Source organism: Lithobates pipiens, unplaced genomic scaffold (assembly GCF_037356315.1).
Source record: "Lithobates pipiens isolate NorthernLeopardFrog02 unplaced genomic scaffold, aLitPip1_a1.2 Scaffold_13, whole genome shotgun sequence".
NCBI lineage: Eukaryota > Metazoa > Chordata > Amphibia > Anura > Ranidae > Lithobates > Lithobates pipiens.
In genome coordinates, this window is record NW_027507718.1 from 303,015,489 (window position 1) to 303,034,302 (window position 18,814).

Below are 18,814 nucleotides of genomic sequence, written 5' to 3' on the forward strand. Positions count from 1 at the left end.
CCCCTTAAGGGCCCCTTCACACTTCAATTCAGTGTGCAATGTAGTTCTTTGCGACTTCCCACACCACATTCTGATCACAATGCCTTTGTTATCCAGTGGGGGGGGTCAGTTAAAAGCTAACAACACCCCCCAAAGGCAGGTCGCAAATGCACAGCATTTGCCTACACCAGATTGCATTGTACAAAAGTACCATGCAATCAGGTTGCCGTACATTTAAAAAAGTAATGCACACTTTTGGTGCAGTGTGGTTCGGTTTCAGTTCATTCAAAATGAATAGGCTGAAATTGCACATGCCCTTCCTAGTGTGAATGGGCCCTAAATTGGTGGGAAGTAAGAAGACCCCCCCCCCCTTATGCCCCATACACACGGTCGGACATTTCGACCACAAAATCCATCGGATTTTTTTCTGACGGATTTTGGCTCAAACATGTCTTGCATACACATGGTCACACAAAGTTTTCGGAATTTCCGATCGTTCTGAACGAGGTGACATCAAACACATACGTTGGCACTATATAAGTACCTGAAATAAATAATAAACAGGGCAGTAGCCAATATCTTTCTTCTCTTAGTCTATTCTGAGCATGCGTGGCACTTTGTCTGTCGGAATTTATGCGATCGAATTTTGTTGTCGGAAAATTTTAGATCCTGCTCTCAAACTTTGTGCGTCCGAAAATCCGATGAGAAAAGTCAGATGGAGCTCACACACAGTCAGATTTTCCGACAACATGATCCAATCGCACATTTTCCGTCGGAAAATCCGACCGTGTGTATGGGGCATAACAGTGGAGATCAGAATTCCAACCATCTTTAGATCAACCAGCAAGTGTGTAGAGCAGGAATAAAGAATGTTTGGATAGATTAGGTAGGTCTTCATATTACACAGTTTTGGTAAATCTAAAGTTGTTTGTACAGATTGTACGGTGAGCCATACTGGCTAAAATTATCATTGGTGTCATGCTGCTGACTCGTAGTACCAAGTACCATCAAATGGCATTTCAGTCAGCCACAGCACATGGAACCCTGCAGTTCCTCTTCATGTTTTGGAAGTTGGCGGCGGTGAAAAAACAGCCCAGTTAATGACAGTGCTGGATCCCTAGCCTAGTAAATGTTTGTGTATTAAAGGTCAGCAGCTACAATATAATTTTTTTTAACTGACCAGAACTCCTCTATAACAATTGTGGAGATTTTATTCACAATGCAAAACTTTTGTGAGCAATGAGAAGCACACAATGCTTGTTTCCCCCCTCAAAGATGCCCCCTACATCCCAGAATATCTAAAAGTCTATCTAAACCCAAGAAAAAAAATGTAATACTTTGCAGCTTACTGGTGAATATTATTTTTTAAGGCTTGTTTTTCCCTTTTTTCCATGGTAGTTCTGTGAATAACACACTTTCTGTCCTAAGGTGGCAATTCTTACTCACTGCCGTGTATCTGTGGAGAAACCATGTTGTCACCCTAGGCTGCACTCAGATTTCAGTAGCATGCACAAGAAGTGACAAGGATACAATTTCTAACAGTATCCACAGGTATTTCTGCACTTGCAGGAAATGCACTTTACCTTAAAAAAAAAGTTTTGGGGTTTTTCTATAATTTAAGTAATGTTCGGATCTGTCACATCAATTAGGAAAAGCTGCAGATGTGTGGGCATGCTCAAGTCCAGTAGTTTGATCTTAGTGTTTACGGCTAACTTAAAGCTGACTTTGCACTTAAAATGCAAGGTCTGCTTTTTAAGTGCGCCCCTCTCCCATTTGCTCAAATGCAGTGGAAACTTTAAAAAAAAAACACCTGTAAGGGGAAAAAAGTTAGATAATATACTTGCCTCCCCACCGCTTAAGCCACTGGTCTCTAATCAAGGGTGACGTCATCCTCCTCCTGGCTAACATTCCATATTCCCATCACACATGTTCCTGGAATGGGCTCTCAAAAGTTCCAGGTGCTGCAGCGACCACCAGCTAGATATTGGAGCATACACGACATAATGTAAATATTCACCAGCAGACCATTGATCTTCACTTACGTCCAAGTTGTTTTTATTGAAGAAAGATCATATCACAAACAGTTTTAGTGCAACTTTTCAGAGCCACGCAGGACCCATTCGCCAGGCGTGTGATCATCAGGGGTCCTGAGGGGGTAAAAATAAAAAATGAAGATCAGAAGTTGGCAGCTTATGCAGATGATTTGATCTTTTTTGTAACGTCCCCAATTACATCTCTCCCATCTTTACTAATGGAGCTACGAGAATATGGGAAAATATCCAACTTTAGAATAAACTATGGAAAATCGGAGGCAATGGGAGTAGAGATGGATTCGCCTCAGTTGCAAGCAGTGTCCACGCAATTTGATTTTAGATGGACGAATTCATATATAAGTTACTTAGGAACAAAAATGTCAAAAAATCTAAATGAACTGTTCGAACTTAACTATATCCCACTGGTAAGACAGATCAAAAGTGATCTTCAAAAATGGGACAAAGAGATTTTTACATGGTTCGGGAGAACCAATATTATTAAGATGAATGTGATGCCCAGACTGTTATACATAATTCAAACTATACCAATTAAGATCCCTTCAAGTTTGTTTAAGGATCTTAGATCAAGATTTATGAAGTTCATCTGGGCTGGGAAACCAGCAAGAGTACGTCGAGATATTTTAGTACTCCCCAAAGGAAAAGGAGGGATAGGACTTCCAGATCCAATAAAATACCAGGAGGCTTCACACTTAACTAGAGTAGTGGAATGGTGTAGGCTTAAAAACGAAAAACCGTGGATACAGACAGAACAAGCAGCGACAGATATCCCATTGGAAGGATTAGTGTGGATTCCAGATACAGAAATACCAATGGGATTGAGAAAACATCCAATACTAGGGGAGACATTACGAATAACTAAAAGAGTATTCAGGAAAACATCTATTTCAAGAATTCCCAGTCCGCTCCTTCCTATCCTTGGTACCCCAGCATTTCTACCGGGAATGACAGATCCAAAGTTTAAAACAATACAAGATAGAGGTATGAGTAGAATTTGTCATTTCTCGGTAGGCAATCGGTTAATGACTAAAAAAAGATATTGAAAAAGGAATGACATTAGGACTAGACCCTTTCAGAATGAGGCAATTAGAAGCCTTTATTAGATCTAAATCAAAGGTATACGTAGAAATAAGGGCATTGACTGAGTTTGAAGAGATCTGTTTGAAAGGAGAGGAACTGAGACATCTGATGTCTTATTTTTATAGTATGTTAATAGAACAGGAGACTTCACAAGATCTGCCCTTTTTACAGGCTTGGGAAAGAGATTTAGGGACTACGTTTTCCCCAGAACAAAAGGATAAGATGTTGTTGTTTAATCAAAAGGCCTCGATGGCAAGCAGATATCAAGAAGGGGGATACAAGATCCTTACTAGGTGGTATAGAACACCAAAAGTGTTACATCAAATTTACCCCCAGATATCAGAGACATGTTGGAGATGTCATGGAGCAGAAGGAACATTAATACATATATTTTGGGAATGTCCAAAAATTAGAGTGTTCTGGGAGATGGTAGCCGATACTATTGTAAGGATTACAGGAATTGACCTGGGAGATAAACCGGCAACTTTTCTGCTGCTGGACATCCCAATGGCAATAGAAAGATTCAAAAATTCTTTGCTGAGACATTTATTGATAGCAGCAAGGGCATGTATCCCGGTTCTGTGGAAAAAAAGCAACCCTCCAGCTAGAGCACAGTGGTTTCAGAGAATTGCAGAAATCCAACAAATGGAAAATTTAACAATGACAATGAGAGATCAAGATGAGAAATATCAGAAGATCTGGGCTCCATATCTAAATTATAGAGAAAGTATGATGTAAAACATTTCGAAATATGATAGAGCAGGCGGGTGGTGGTGGTGGGGGGGGGGGGGGGGAGTGAGGGGGGGGGGATTATAGTGAAAATTCAAACATTTTTTTTTTTTTTTGTATATTTATTTATTTATTTTTCTGGGAGGGAAGGGTGAGGGAGGGGGGAGGATGACGTGGAATTGAGGTATGGATTGAAATATTGTAAGACTGTTATAGCTGTTAAAGAAGTTGTAGATGTATAACGAAATGTAATGTGAAATCTATGGAAAGAAAAGATGAAAAAATAAAGAATTTATAAAAAAATCAGGGGTCCTGCACGGCTCCGAAACGTTGCACTGCACTGTTTGTGATGTGATCTTTCTTCAATAAAAACTGTTTTAAAGTAATTGAAGATCCATAGTGTGCTGGAAAATATTTACGTTGTGTTCTCCTTCTGGCACCACCTGGGGAATGTAGAAGCCCAAATCTCACTGAGAAGAAACTCTCAGCATTATGGCGCAGTTTCTTTTTGCAAGATTTCTCAAGACCTCATCTGCAGGAGGATGACGTAACCCTCAACTAGGCAAGGTGTTTTACAGATGTTTTTTTTAAGCCTATCTCTGAGAAAAGGAAAAAAGGTTCCCTTGCAGTGTGGATTGCCCAGCACTGCAAGGATTTAAAGCCTGTTTAAGTCTGCGAGGCTGCAAAAAGCAGTTTTACATACCTGACCCTCCACTCCCCTGGCAGCCAGCGCTCTCCTTTACTTCCCCACGCCCCATAGTGGACTGTCCCTCTGCAACCTCACAGCCAGTGCAGGGCTATGGGATCTACATTGCACTTGATGATATAAGAGGACTGCAGATGCCAAAGCATAGAGGACAAGAGGATACAGGGACCGGACTTACAGTCTGGAGGAAGCCTGGAGTAGGATAAGGTAAGTGTTTTTTTTTGTAACCCCTAGACAAGCATTGAAACTTATGCAATGCAGGGCCAGCCCCACTGCAAGGGAGCATTTTTTCTTTCTCTAGAGTTCACCCTTAAGTCTGTATTCACACTTCAGCGTTTTGAATCACGGGCCGATTTGCCGTGAATCTGCCTGTGTTTTGAAAATGCTGATGTGTGAATGACAAATAGTGGGACTCGCATTTGAGATGACATTAATTTGAATGACACATCATATTGCAGCACGGGACTGCCATGATAAATCACACTGCAATCACGGCAACACGCATCACGAAGCCTGTCGCCCAAAAAAGTTCAGGAGCTACTTTTGGGGCAATATGGTTTCTCACGGTGCATGTTGCCGCAATTGCAGCACGATTTATTGTGCAACAATCGCAGCAGACCGGCACCGCGATTTGAGGTGTCATTCAAATGAATGGCATCTCAAATGCGAGTCCCGCGATTTGTCATTCACACATCAGTGCTTTCAAATTCCGCCCAGATTCATGGCAAATCTGAACGCGATTCAAAATGCTGAAGTGTGAATGCAGCCTAAATGTTTATACTGCATTTCAGCAAGGCACGGGTGGGGGGGAATCAAAAAGTGGATCTTAAACTGAGTGCTGCAAGGTCTGCTTTCATACATTTTTTTTTAGTTCGAGTTTTTAAACACAATTGCTGAAACACTTCCAAAATATAACTAAACTCTTAACCCTTTGGGCAGGAATTACGTTATCTCTTTCTATCTTTAAAACGTAAGCTAGAAAAAAGTAAATATGAAATAAAAAAAGCAAGTAAATTCTGGCAAGATGTTGCAGCCTGATGGAGTTTTAAGAGATGAGCTCAGTTTCAATAACCACTTGTAATGCAAATGTAGGTGCTGAAATCTGTTCCAGACCTGAAATAACCTTAGTAACAAGTTCCTGCAGAAATCAGAATGCTTCTTGAGAGGAAGCATTCCAAGATACTGCTTTACTTTCTGAACTTCGATGAGGAACATTGAACTTTACTTACAAGCCTTTGCAGCAACCTAGCCCTTTAGATTACACGCGTTTTCATTTTCAGTAACAAGAATGATTCAGCCTAAAATGTACCTCTCCATTCAATGTGTATGCTCTAGACAAGTATTTTACAGGGCTAAGGCAAGCCATATATGATTTTTTTTTTTCGTTCAACCAGCGGGTTGGAAAAAAATATGATTCAATTCCCTCATCAACACACTTGATGTTTATGAAGGAATCCTTCCAGTGGAGCTATTGTATTCTGACAGTGGGGAGAGTTCCCACTACATCAAAATACAATGATCAGTTTTGCCGACCCTAGCCAGCAGCACTGATCCGGCAGAAAAAAAAATGACAGGCTTGTGCAAAAGCTCATCAACAGATTGACTTTTGTACAACCAGCCTGCCCATAGATGGATCAAAAATGTGTCTGGTCCCTGCTGAACCGGCAAAGTTTTGATCCATCTATGGGCAGCTTAAGTAAATTCTGTAGTAACGTATTAAAATGGGTCCTTCTTAAAGCGGAAGTAAACCTATCAATAAAACAGTTTCATTTCCGGCACGTGCCTGAAATATAACACTCCCATTGGTTCTGCTCTCAAGCAAACTGTCAAACCATCCAATGGCTGTTGTCATAACTGATCACATGTGTAGCATTGTGGCAGTTGTAAATAAACAATGGCAAAGATGGCAGCTTCCTTGGCTGAAAACCATAGGGGGTTTTACTTACACTTTCATATGTAGCCTCCGGACATGTTTCTGCACTGACTCCCCCTCCTCCTGTTTTTGAATGGAAAACTATTCCTCCTGGGATATGTAATGTATATATCCCAGGAAGCACAGCTGGCAGTGTATGCATCATTCACCGAAGGCTAGTGACGTACATGGGGAGGCGCGGGGACTTAACATAAAAGAAAAAATACCTCAACAAAAAAAAATTATGCCTTATTCCAGAAGAGGAAAGCAGGAGAATTGGAAGGGGAATCGTCCTCCGGAGGGTGAGAGGCCGCGTTAATACATAACTGAATATGTACTGAACAGTTTGGAAAATGACCTCAGTATGTGGTCATCATATGGCGATTTGGGAATATATAAACTGGACACACAGAAGTTGATTTACTAAAACTGGGGAGTCCAAAATCTGTGCCTGGTAGCCAATCCGCTTCTCTTACTTCAGCTTGTTCAATTAAGCTTTGACACCTTCCAGTTTTAGTAAATCTTCCGCACAATATAATATTTTTTATTTGGTCATATTTGTTAAAGAATGAGACAACCCAAGATGGATTTTTTGGAGAGCTTGAGAGTTTACTAAAATTATCAACCCTGGAATGTGCATCCCATTATGCTCTCCTACATCGGGCATTACTAAAGGGCGGGCCGGATCCGGACCGAGCCACTGTCCCATCTGGACCCATGGTCCCATCATTTAGGAGCCACTTCTCTTCCTCAGCCGCTGTCGTTCTCTACATGTCAGGAGGCACCATGGTAATATCCCGGCTGTGGGAGGCACAGCTCTGCATTGGGGGAGGGCAATCAGCTGAATGCTGGTATTAAACGGACTTCGGGAGACACGGCTCTGCATTGGACAGGAACAGGAGCTACTGGCTGCTTTTCATATTAACCAGCAAGTGATTGGTGGCTAGGACTGCTCTGCATCCTAGCCACCAATCACTTGCTGGTTAATATGAAAAGCAGCTGGCAGCTCTTGTTCCCATCCAGTGCAGAGCCGTGTCTCCCGAATTCCGCTTAATAACAGCACTTAGCTGATTACCCTCCCCCAATGCAGAGCTGTGCCTCCCGCACCCAGGATATTACCATGGTGCCTCCTGACCTCTGCTCTAAGGTAGGAGAGTGAAGGGCAGAGGACACTACAGGAGGGTGGAGGGTGATGTGAGAGGAGGCATTGCTGGAGGGGGGAGGCTGGCTGGATATTCAGAGGGCAGATTACACTATTGTGGGGGGGCAAAGGGGGAGTGAGGTTAGTGCTGTGGGGGGCTGTGAAGAGGCAGGGTTGTGATTTGAGAGGGAGCAGTGATATAGGGGAGTGAAGAGGGCAGAGCAGATTACTGGGGGACAGGGCATTTCTGATGTAAGGGTGATGTAACGAGGGGAAGGTGATGTGAAGAGGGTAGATCCCACTACTGTGGGGGGATTTGTGATGTGAGGGTGCAGTGCTGTGGAAATGAGTAATATGAAGGGGACAGTGCTGTGTGTGTGTGTGAGGGGGTTGATGTAGAGGGGACTGGTGATGTAGTGGGGGGGTATGTAAAGAGAAGCAGTGATGTGGAGGGGGTGGGGGCAGTGCTGTGGGGGGGGGGGAGAGATGTGGATGGAAGTTGGGCAGGTGATGGGAAGGGGAGCAGATGATGTGAGTGTGGGAGGATATTGGTGATGTGAAGGGGAGTTAGTGGGGGAAGTTAGTGATGTGAAAGAGTCTTCGCACAAACGTGCGATTCGGACCTCTGCTGGCCGAAAATGTGGCTGAACGGACCTCCATAAAATTTAATTCAATACCCCTGCCCCACACAGTAAAAGAGATGAATAAGAAAAAAGTTCAGTGACAGTACAAAATCAGTGACCAAGTCTTTGCATTTTGCATTTCTTTTCTTCACATCTTTGTACTTATACCCCCATTCAAATTTCATAATAGCTATAATGTCTATGAAACAAGGTCACCCTCTCTTTTTACTGCTTTGTCACCTAAGTTTGCACCCATAAATACGTTTGTGTACAAGATAAGTTGTGTATCTTTACCCTGTCTTAGGCCCTTTTCACATGGGGAGGATCTGCTCAGTGGAGTCCGCCAGCTCTGCGGGAGATCGCTCCTTGATCTCCGCTGAGCTGGTGGATAACAGGTCCGTCTCTGCTCACTGAGCGGGGAGGGACCTATCAGAGCCCCACTGATTCCTATGAGGAGAGGACAAAAAGGGACAGGATGTCAGTTTTCATCAGATCTCACCCGATCCGCCAAGACGCATGGCAGACGTGTCTTGAGCGGGTCGGATGGCAGATGGGTGTCAGTGAGCACATCTCCGCTGACATCCGCCAGCCCCTAGGAGTCAATCGATGGCCCGCTCGGATATGCCTGAAAAACAGACAGCTGGCACCTGAGCAGGCTTATCGTATTAAAGGGGCCTTAGGTATACCAGAATAAACTTCAACTAGGACAACACAAACTGTTCTTCAATGTTACCTGTATGTACACATGAGGCATATGGTGCTCTAAGGTCAGAAAACATAATTTATGCTTTCAGATTCTGATGAGAGAAAAAATGCTGAGAGCACATTTTTTTAAGAAGACTACATTAACGTGTAGTGAGACAGTCAATGTATCAATCTTGTTTCCCAAGTGGGGCTGGTATTGTGTTTATAGGAACATTGTCTCTGGAGTATGTGAGGATAGACTAATATCAGATGCAATCATGTTCCAAGAACAATTTCAGCCATTTATCTCAGTTACCTGTAAAAGCAGAGAGCATGTTTTATGAAGACAATATGCAGACAGTATTTTTTGTGCAATGAAAAGAGGCCCAGAGAAGGACAGCTAGCTTAACTTACAATTATGTCTTTAGGGGATTAGAATAGTGAAGTTTGAATGGAATTTTCTGCCCTCTGGGTAAGACAGAGCTGCTAAATAGATGTATAATGTATGCCATATTTATTAATAAGGGTTATGCTTTATTTTTAAAAAAATGTTGTAGTTCCTCAGCGTAATCTAGCTCTTGTTCTGAACACATTTCCATTTGTTTTTGTTTAATCTTACAGTGTATGTAAACCGTAACAATGAACTTCACTTCTTTGCTCTCTTTTGGTCTGGTAATGGTATCACTGGAAGCATTTTGTTATATCTTTTCAATAAATGCAAACAAAAAAATACCTGACTTATGCCATGTACACAAGACCGGACTTTTCTATGGACTTTTCTATGGACTTTGCAGCTGAGGTCTGCCAGACTTTCAAACGAACAAACTTGGCCACACACGATCACTCCAAAAGTCTGACGGATTCGAACGTGATAACGTAAAATAAGGAAGTTCATAGCCAGTATCCAATAGCTGCCCTAGCGTCGGTTTTAGTCCACCGGACTAGCATACAGACGAACAGATCGTCCGCTAAAAGCCGAGTCCTGCGGACAAATTTGAAGCCAGTCTTATTTCTAGGTCCGCCGGACTTTTGGGAAGAAAAAGTCCGCTGGAGCCTACACAAGTTTGAATTGTCCGACGGACTCTGGTCCGGCATAAGCAACCCAGTGAAATCCTAAGACCCCATACACACTATTAGATTTTCTGTAGATTTTTGTCTTCAGATTTACCAAAACCATGTAGTGCAAGGGCCTGCCTGATTGCATACAAATTAAAACATTTAAGGTTTGACCTCATATTATATGGTTTTAATAAATCTGAAGACAAAAATCTGCAGAAAATCTAATAGTGTGTATGGGGTCTAACTTGTTGTAGTAAGCAGACAACACGTTGCCTTTGCGGCACTAAATCCCAAGTAGCCTTATTTGCCCCACCCAGTTTTTCTCTGTAAACTAAAGAACTTCACCTCCCTAGGATACAGAATGGGGGGGTATATGGTTGGTTGGTTCTGTAGTCCTAACACACTTACTGTCCTAGAGTGACAATGTAATATATTGCTTTCTCCAGTCCTCACTTCCTGTCCTAGAGATACTTATCCCACATTTCCTGTCCCAAGGTAACAACATTGCTTCCCCTATATATATACAGCATTGTGGGTGAGCATTTTCACCCTAGGACAGGAGTATGTTACTGACACAATCACCAGGGGAAAATAAAGATTAATTCTGCCAACACATCTAAAGACTGGTACCCTGTAATATATATTAAATATTTGTTCTTGGGTTTAGATTTACTTTCACAGGCATTTCATACTACATGTTGGACTATACTTTGATTCTAGGTCATGACATCACTTGAATGATATTTGCTTCCCGTGTCTTCCTTTTGAGAGGCATGACCCTTATTTTCTCTCTACTTTGCTCTTGTCAGAGCATGGCCACCGAAAACAGTCATGATTCACCCTGCTGTGAACCAAAAGCATTAAGGCTACTTGAAAGCCATTACCTAGAGTCCATTACAGACATTTGGCAGCAAAATTCTGGATATGTATAACGCTGGACTTGTACTCAAACAAATTCATATTGATGGAACAACATAGTAGTCAGGACATAGCTGCAGTGAATCCACCCTTTTTGGCCAAGACTTTAAAGCAGTAGTAATCTAAAAAGCTAAAGCAATGGTCCTCCCTGCTGGTTTAAGTCATAATGTACTTGTATGCAGCGCATACTAGCACATTATAAGAGACTTACCCTCCAGCTCAGTGCTGTCATGGCTCTCTGGCACTTCCATCTTCACCTGGTCTTCCTTGCAGGCTTGCAAGCTCTGGCTGTATGAGTGGCCGGGCCTCGATGACGTCACTCCCGCGCACATGCGTGGGCACCCTTGGCTCCAGCACAGAGCTCTGAAAATCCAGCACAGTATGCTGTGACTTCAGAGCGCATGCACTGGTGACGTCACTGGCTGCATGTTGTGTGAATATCTCCTAAACAGTGCAAGTTTAGGAGATATTCACTGTGCATACAGGTAACCCTTATCATAGGCTTACCTGTAGATACAAGTTCAAAAGTGTACTTTACTTCCACTATATAATGTCTTATAAATAGGGCAGGATTTCTGCATAGCCCATGTCCTAAGTATGCAGAGATACTAGGGGTGACACTTATGGCATAGGGGGATATTTATAAAGGCGCGAAAGTGAAATTCATCAAATAATTACTGCAAATGGATCAATCTCTGTATTTTAATACACATGCACCAACAGATTCACCTGCAGTGAATTTTGCGAAATGTCACATTCACTGCTTTATAAATATGCCCAACAGTCACGGTGCTGGCAGTGGCAACATATTAAAATAAGGCTCTAGACTGCTGTCCTTTCTGCACAATTTGTGTAGCTTGGCTGATAGAATGATTTATGGAGTTCACACACCTAGAATTGAACTTCAAGCAAAATAAAGTGACAGGTTATGTGTGCTCAGTGGTTGTAGCAAATATTAAAAAGAAAATATTTAAGGCCCTAATTAAGAATGATTATTGGCACATGATCTTCGTATCAGTTCCACATATATGCATTTTTCAAGGTTCTCTTAAAGTGGTGCTGTAGGCTGAAGGTTTTTACTTTCATGCATTCTATGTATGAAGGTAAAAAACCTTCAGTGTGCAGCTCCCCCTTGACTGAGCCCAATCCAGCAATGTGCATGAGAGCAGAAGCTCTCCTGGGTCTCTCCCTCTTCATTGGCTGAGGCACAGCAGCAAGAGCCATTGGCTCCCGCTGCTGTCAAACACAGCCAGTGAGGAGAGAGCGGGGGCAGAGCCCAACCACACAGAGGTGGCTTGGGATTGAGCACAAAGGAGTTTACCCAGAGCAAGCAGCTTGCTCTGGAGGCACTCAGCAGGGGGAGGAGCCAGGAGCGCTGGCCGGGAAACTCGCAAAGAGGAGGATCAGAGGGCTGCTCTGTTCAAAACCATTGCAGGTATGTATGACATGTTTGTTGTTTAAAAAAAAAATCTAAACCTTTATAACCCTTTCAGGAACTCCTGTATGTCTTTAGAAATCAGTTTTTGTATAAATTATTACAGTCTCTGCTCGCAGTGACTACAGTCCAGCTCTCCTAGGTTTGAAAGCTGGCTGTTTGTTTAAAAAGTTAAAGGACCTCTGCTTTACAGTATAACACCGCCCTACAAATAAAAAATATGGATTTGGAGTAGATTTATCTTTTAACAAATTTTATTTGAAGAAAGTTGTTCTAAAAAGTTAGAAAATTAAAGATGGTTCATGCTTGATTTACGTTATAATAAAAAAAACTGAAAAACTAATAGTAAAAAAGAACAGATAAAACATATAAAAATTGTGAATTAAACGTCATTCAACAATCCTAAAAACACTGTACTTATAGTACAGTAAATAGTGGTATTTGTGATAGCATTGACAAGTTTTGCAAGCCATCTGTGGGATGTTGAAATTCATATAACACTCCAAGCAGTTTACTGTAGCGACTCACAAGAGAGTATAGTTAATGCAATAGGCAGATGTGTGAGAGACCAATACATAGCTGGGGGATTTCCCTTATACTTAAGACAATTTTCTCTTTTGCATTTGGCCAATAGAGGCTTGTTAGTACTGAACCACTTGGCAAGAACTTGGTTTCCACTGTGGCTAAAAATCAGTCTAACTAACAAATGGCAGATGACTATGACTAGCAAAGCCCTAGGGTTCAATGTAGTTGAGGAATTAGTTTCTATCATTGTAACATAAGCCACAAGTAGTGACATCGAATTTTACTGGCATAAATGCGAGTGTTGTGGTTACTTTTCTACATATAGTATACTACATGACAATGTAACCCTAGGCCAAATATAAAACACAATATATATACAGACAGTCCCAAAGTTACGTGCAAGGTAGGGTCTGTAGGTTTGTTCTTATGTATGTGAGTTGGAACAGGTAAAATATTTTAAGTCTAATTCTAGCCCAAATCAAATTTTTACGTTCGAATAGCATGCACAGTAGGAAACTGGCTCTGAAGGCTTTAATGCTGGTTTTCCTTATTTACAATGCTGACACCTGTACCCGAGTGCAATTGACGAATAGGCCCGGGGTGCTGACATCACTGGACACGTAAGTCCTTATATTCTAAGTCAGCAGCTACAGTATTTGTAGCTGCTGACTTTTATTTTTTATTTTTTCCAGGCTGGAGCTCCCCTTTAAGTACAAATAACTGGCTTCCTGTGCTTCTTCTCCTTCCTCCAGTTTGAGCTCTGCTGTACATGGACCGCAAGAGGCCAATACCAAGTCAAAATATGTTCCTTATCTTGAATTCATAGAAGAACGCAGAGTTGCATTCATTTTTGTCTTTTAAATCTGCCTGGAGTTCAGTTTTTAAATGCTAAAATCTGTTAAAAAATAAAACTTCCTTTGAGCTGGGCTAAAGCCACTTTTTATACGATCTTGTGTTGGTCACTTTATTTGGATAAGCATGAAGTAAGGTCCGGGACAAGGTGGTGTTGGGGGCCTGTAACACAATGACTAGCATTTCAGTTAAACTATAGGGATTTAGCCGGCGAAATGAAAACCAGACCGAAATTGATGGCCAATCAGCAGGAAGATTTTTGCTCCCTAAGGCAGTGTAATTTCGGAGCTTTTGTATTTGACTTGATTGTACCTTTTATATACTGTTTTGTGTAGGCGATGGGTTTGCTGCAAAATATTTTTTTTTTTAATTGCTATGTGTTACTTTATTGTATTATAAGTTTCTACAATACCGCATGCCAACATTTTTTTTTTCACTAAATAATAGCAGAATGTAACTTGCCAGCAAAGAGATTGAAACATTTTACCAAGCTGACATAGTAGAAGTACTCACCCACAGGGTACATGCCAGGTTTTAGTAAGAGTACACGGAGTACAGAGTAAGCGATGAGGTCACTTGTGTTGTGCTAAGAACACAAGGATAGCTTTCACCTGCTTGGTTCAGATGTTTGTAGCATTAGAACCTACTACACTAGCGTCTAAAGCAGAGTGCCATGCTAAAAATGAAATGTACTGCTAAACATACACATAAATGTTTTACCTGCCAAGGGTCTTATGCCCTGTACACACGGTCGGATGTTCCAATGGAAAAGGTCCGATCGGATTATGTTGTCGGAAAATCCGATTGTGTGTGGGCTCTATCGGACTTTTTCCATCGGAAATCCTGACGGAAAAAGTTTGAGAGCTGGATCTAAAATTTTCCGACAACGAAATCTGATCAGACTTTTTCCGATAGTTTGTAGAGAATTCCGACGGACAAAGTGCCACGCATGCTCAGATTAAATTACGAGACCAAAGCTATTGGCTACTGGCCTCTACATAGTCACGTCGTACGCAACGAACGTCACCTCGTTCCGAACGATCAGATTTTCTGCCAACTTTGTCCGACCGTGTGTATGCAAGACAAGTTTGGCACAAAATCTGTCAGAAAAAATCTGATGGATTTTGTTGTCAGAATGTCCGACCCTGTGTATGGGGCATAACTCTGCCTTTTTTGTGAGGCACACGTTTGCCACATGTTTGCTGATTCAGCTTTGCATCTCCCATCATCACTTTTCCACCTCAGCCTGCTCAATGAACAATAATCAACAAACTGTGAAGGTAATGTAAGAAAAAGCACTGCAATCTTCCTGACTATGCAGTGTGGTAGAGGTATGTAAATCACAAGACTAGTTAAACAGTTACAGCATTTTTGGAAGGTTAAAGGTTCATACATAATTATCTCTGTTGTATGTACAGTAGTTGTTAGGCTGGAGTACTACTTTATTTGATTTTAATTATTTATTAGAGGTATTTATATAGTGCCGACAATTTATGCAGCACTTTACACATATATTGTACATGCCCATCAGTCCCTGCCCTTGAGAAGCTTACAATCCAAGATCCCTAATTCACTTTCATACATATACATACTAAGGCCATTTTTTTTAGACAGGATCCAGTTAACCTACCAGCATGTCTTTGACGTGTGGGGGGAAACCCACGCAAGCACAGGATTCAAACCGACACTCCTAGTGCTGCCAGGTGGAATTGCTAACCACCTAGCCACTGTGCTGCCCACAGCATGTTTTATAGACGGAAACTAATTTATGAAATTGTTTTTCATTTTAGTTTTTCTTTGCTTTTTTTGCACGTACCAATTTGTTTGATAAGCCCACACATGTTTTTGCATGCAGAAAGTATGGGATACACTACTAGGAAGTAATATAATTATTACCTGGAAGAATGGAATTTAGTACATCCTTAAATGCCACTTGAAAGCCAACAAAGCCCATGCCCATTTTGAGGGCTGCCAGTTGCCAGGCACCTTTGAACACACGTTGTGCTCCCTTAGGGCTTGTACAGTAGGGCTCTTCTAGGAATACTATTACATTACTATAGGAAAGCATACCTAAAGTGGTATTAAACGCCAAAAAAACAAAATGTAATATTTATATATGTAATGTATGGAAAACCTAGTCCTTAAATGTGATGGCTTCTTCCTTTATTTTCTCCTGGCCATCCAGCCAGTAATGCACTTCCTGTCTTGGGGTGTCTCCACTCTGGTTGAGGAAGCAATAGGGACCCCTTTTGAAAACAGCATTCATTGTCAATTCTGGGAAAGGATAGTGTTAGATGTACTAGCAGATTTGGATGAATTGATTAACAAATTAAAGGATAAGTTCACCTTTTGGAACATGTTACATGAATACAATCAGTGTCAAAAAGAGCACAAAACATAAAAAAACATAAATTACTGAGACCTCAAATGAAGTTTAAAAATAAGCTAACACAGGTAAGTGGCCCTGGTAGCTGAAAAGTCTGCTATCAGAGTGCTCATCACCTATTCTATGCCTCTTAAATGCGACACAATGGCATCAACAGCCCAATCCTAGCATATTTTGTTAGGCTGGTTATACATTATGCAATTGACTTATGAGGTCAAACCTAAACATTTTCAATGTGTATGCAGTCAGGCAGGCCCTTGCACTACATAATTGAAGGTAAATCTAAAGGAAATATAATGATAAAATTGTATAATTTATGGCCAGCTTTAGATGCTGGCATTCTTGCATTGCTTCCACCATTTATTCACACAATAAAAATCACTTTTCAACTCCCTCACCAAGGTGAAAAATAAGAAGCAATTTTTTTTCCAATGCAAACAGACTTACCTTAACCCACAAATAAAGATTGAACTAGAAGGAAAGTTTGCATAACAAATTTACCTTAAAAAAGAGAAAACATTTGTGAAATGAAAATGTGTCAAACAAACTATTGAATAGAGATCGATGAACTAGATACTCAATAGATACAGCATATATGAAAAAAAATATTTTCATGCAGCAGACCCCATGGCCTCTTTGTACTGTATGTTGAACAGTATAACACAGGTGGTGTAAGGAATATAGGATAAGATATATTTCTGCATGCCAGTAACCCCCAAGGGAACCTTTTTATTTTCACCTTCAAGATGAAATTCTGCAAGTAGGTAGATGAGCCTGACAAAGGAATCCACAAATGTTCAGGGATGTTTTACAATGTTGAAAATGAGTTCAAAGGCCCAAAGCTGACTTCTGCCTGCATGTGAAAAGATCCCTGTAAAAAGGAGCTCAAACTGTTTGTATGAATACAAGCGGAGCGAAACTTGGTGAAACCTGAGACATCTGCCTTTCAGACCTGTCAGAACGTATTCACAGTTCTAGCATACCAAAGATATGTAGGTGTCTCTAGGTTTGAGTGCACTCTGAGGATGCTCTAATTTCAGCCTCAGCCAATGCTAACAGCATGTGATGGGAACATTCAAGAACAAGGACAACATCTTCAGTGGCTAGATGCTTTCATGTTATTTATTGCATAGTTAAAAAGAGTTACAATAGGTCATAGCCGATAGTTTCCAGCACAACAGCCTTTATAAAGAATCATCAGGAAGGGTGTTAGCTCTATTGGTGTGTTACAGGAAGGAAGGCTCCTTCCTTCCATTTTTCTGCATGACTTTCACTGACATGATGAAGCTGGGAACACTCTCACTGGCCCAGAGCCCAAGGCAACCATGCACTGTTTGTAATCAACGGAAACTAAATGATGTTGCCCAGAGGGGACATTTCAAAAAATATGTTATCAGATGCTCTTGTGACTTATATAATGCATTTATTTCATTTAGAAAGTTGAAAAAATGTAATGTTTATGTAGCAAAACTCAGATACTCACTGGGTGGCCAAAGAGTATTTGGTCTCCTTTAAGTGGTGTACACACTATGATAAAAATTAGTAGAAAAATTCTGTATGAGGCACAATTGTTAAATTTTTGTACGGTGTGTACACAACTTTTGACATCCGATTCAGACTTTCCAAACGAAAATTTTTCCGACAAACTCCAAAAAAAGATTTTTGTCTAATATGTACTGTTTTCGTACGAGAAAAATCGAAGAAAAAAAGCGGATACTAAAGACTGCGCGTGATCAGCAACAATAAACAGCAATTGAGTTAACCAAAAAAAAGCCCTTGTCCAAGAATTTCTGACAATTCATTTTTTTTTTAAGGAAAACCAATTAGTACCATCTTCGGTTTCCATTTGCTGTTAAACGTCAAGGAAAACCAGAAAATCGTTCACCCAATTTTCTCTTTTTTTTCTTACAGTGTGTACCCCACTTTAATGCTGCAATGCAAAGATTACAGTATCAGTGCATTTACATCTTAAAAACTTTCCACAGTTCCTGGTTTGTCAACTTGAACTACTCTGGTTAGTAGCTAGTGAAGGCTTGAAGCCTATCTGGACTGGAGAGAGATATCACAATGGCATCACCTGGTCCAGATGGGTGCACTGAAACATATACATGTGTTTGGGATAGGGCTTCCAGAAATGGTGGCCTTAACTAGAGTCTGATGTCACTATCATAGTTGTACAGAAGCACAAGTGCAGGAGACCCTTTTGTTGGAGTCTGTTAACCTACCATAGTCAGTTTTTTTTAAAAAATGCCAGCACCTAGAGGAAAGCAATGGAAGCAGGAGCATAGGAACAGACAAACTCCAGGCAGGTATATTTGCCATGGGAAGGTCAACCCAGGATCCCAGTTTTGCAGTGCAGATTTTGTTTGGTTGTAACTTTTTCAGCAGTTAATCTGTGCATAAATGTGTAGATTTTTCACCTTCACATGTCATTTTTATTGCAGGCGCTGATGCGTCCAGGACGTATTGACAGAATCATTTATGTGCCATTGCCCGATGCCGCCACTCGAAGGGAAATTTTAAAACTTCGGTTCCAAAGCATGCCTGTAGACACTGAAGTCAGCCTAGAGGAGCTGGTGATGCGTACACAGCAGTATTCTGGAGCTGAGGTAAACATGAATGCTATATACTCATAATAACAGCAATGTCAAGCATGTACTTTTTTTGTCACCATGCCATTGTTCTCCTTGCAGGGCAAAAAGCAGGCTCAATTTAATGTCAACTTTTGCAGCTA

General features: G+C 41.2%; 1 protein-coding gene across 1 annotated transcript in view; it reads left to right on the top strand.

Moving 5' to 3' along the window:
• The window catches only part of AFG2A (AAA ATPase AFG2A), a 595,306-nt gene that overhangs the window by 480,562 nt on the left and 95,930 nt on the right, over positions 1-18,814 (top strand). The window contains exon 15 of the mRNA XM_077476870.1: positions 18,525-18,689. Within this exon, the coding sequence (XP_077332996.1) occupies positions 18,525-18,689 (165 nt within the window). The remainder of the gene's footprint in view (positions 1-18,524; positions 18,690-18,814) is intronic.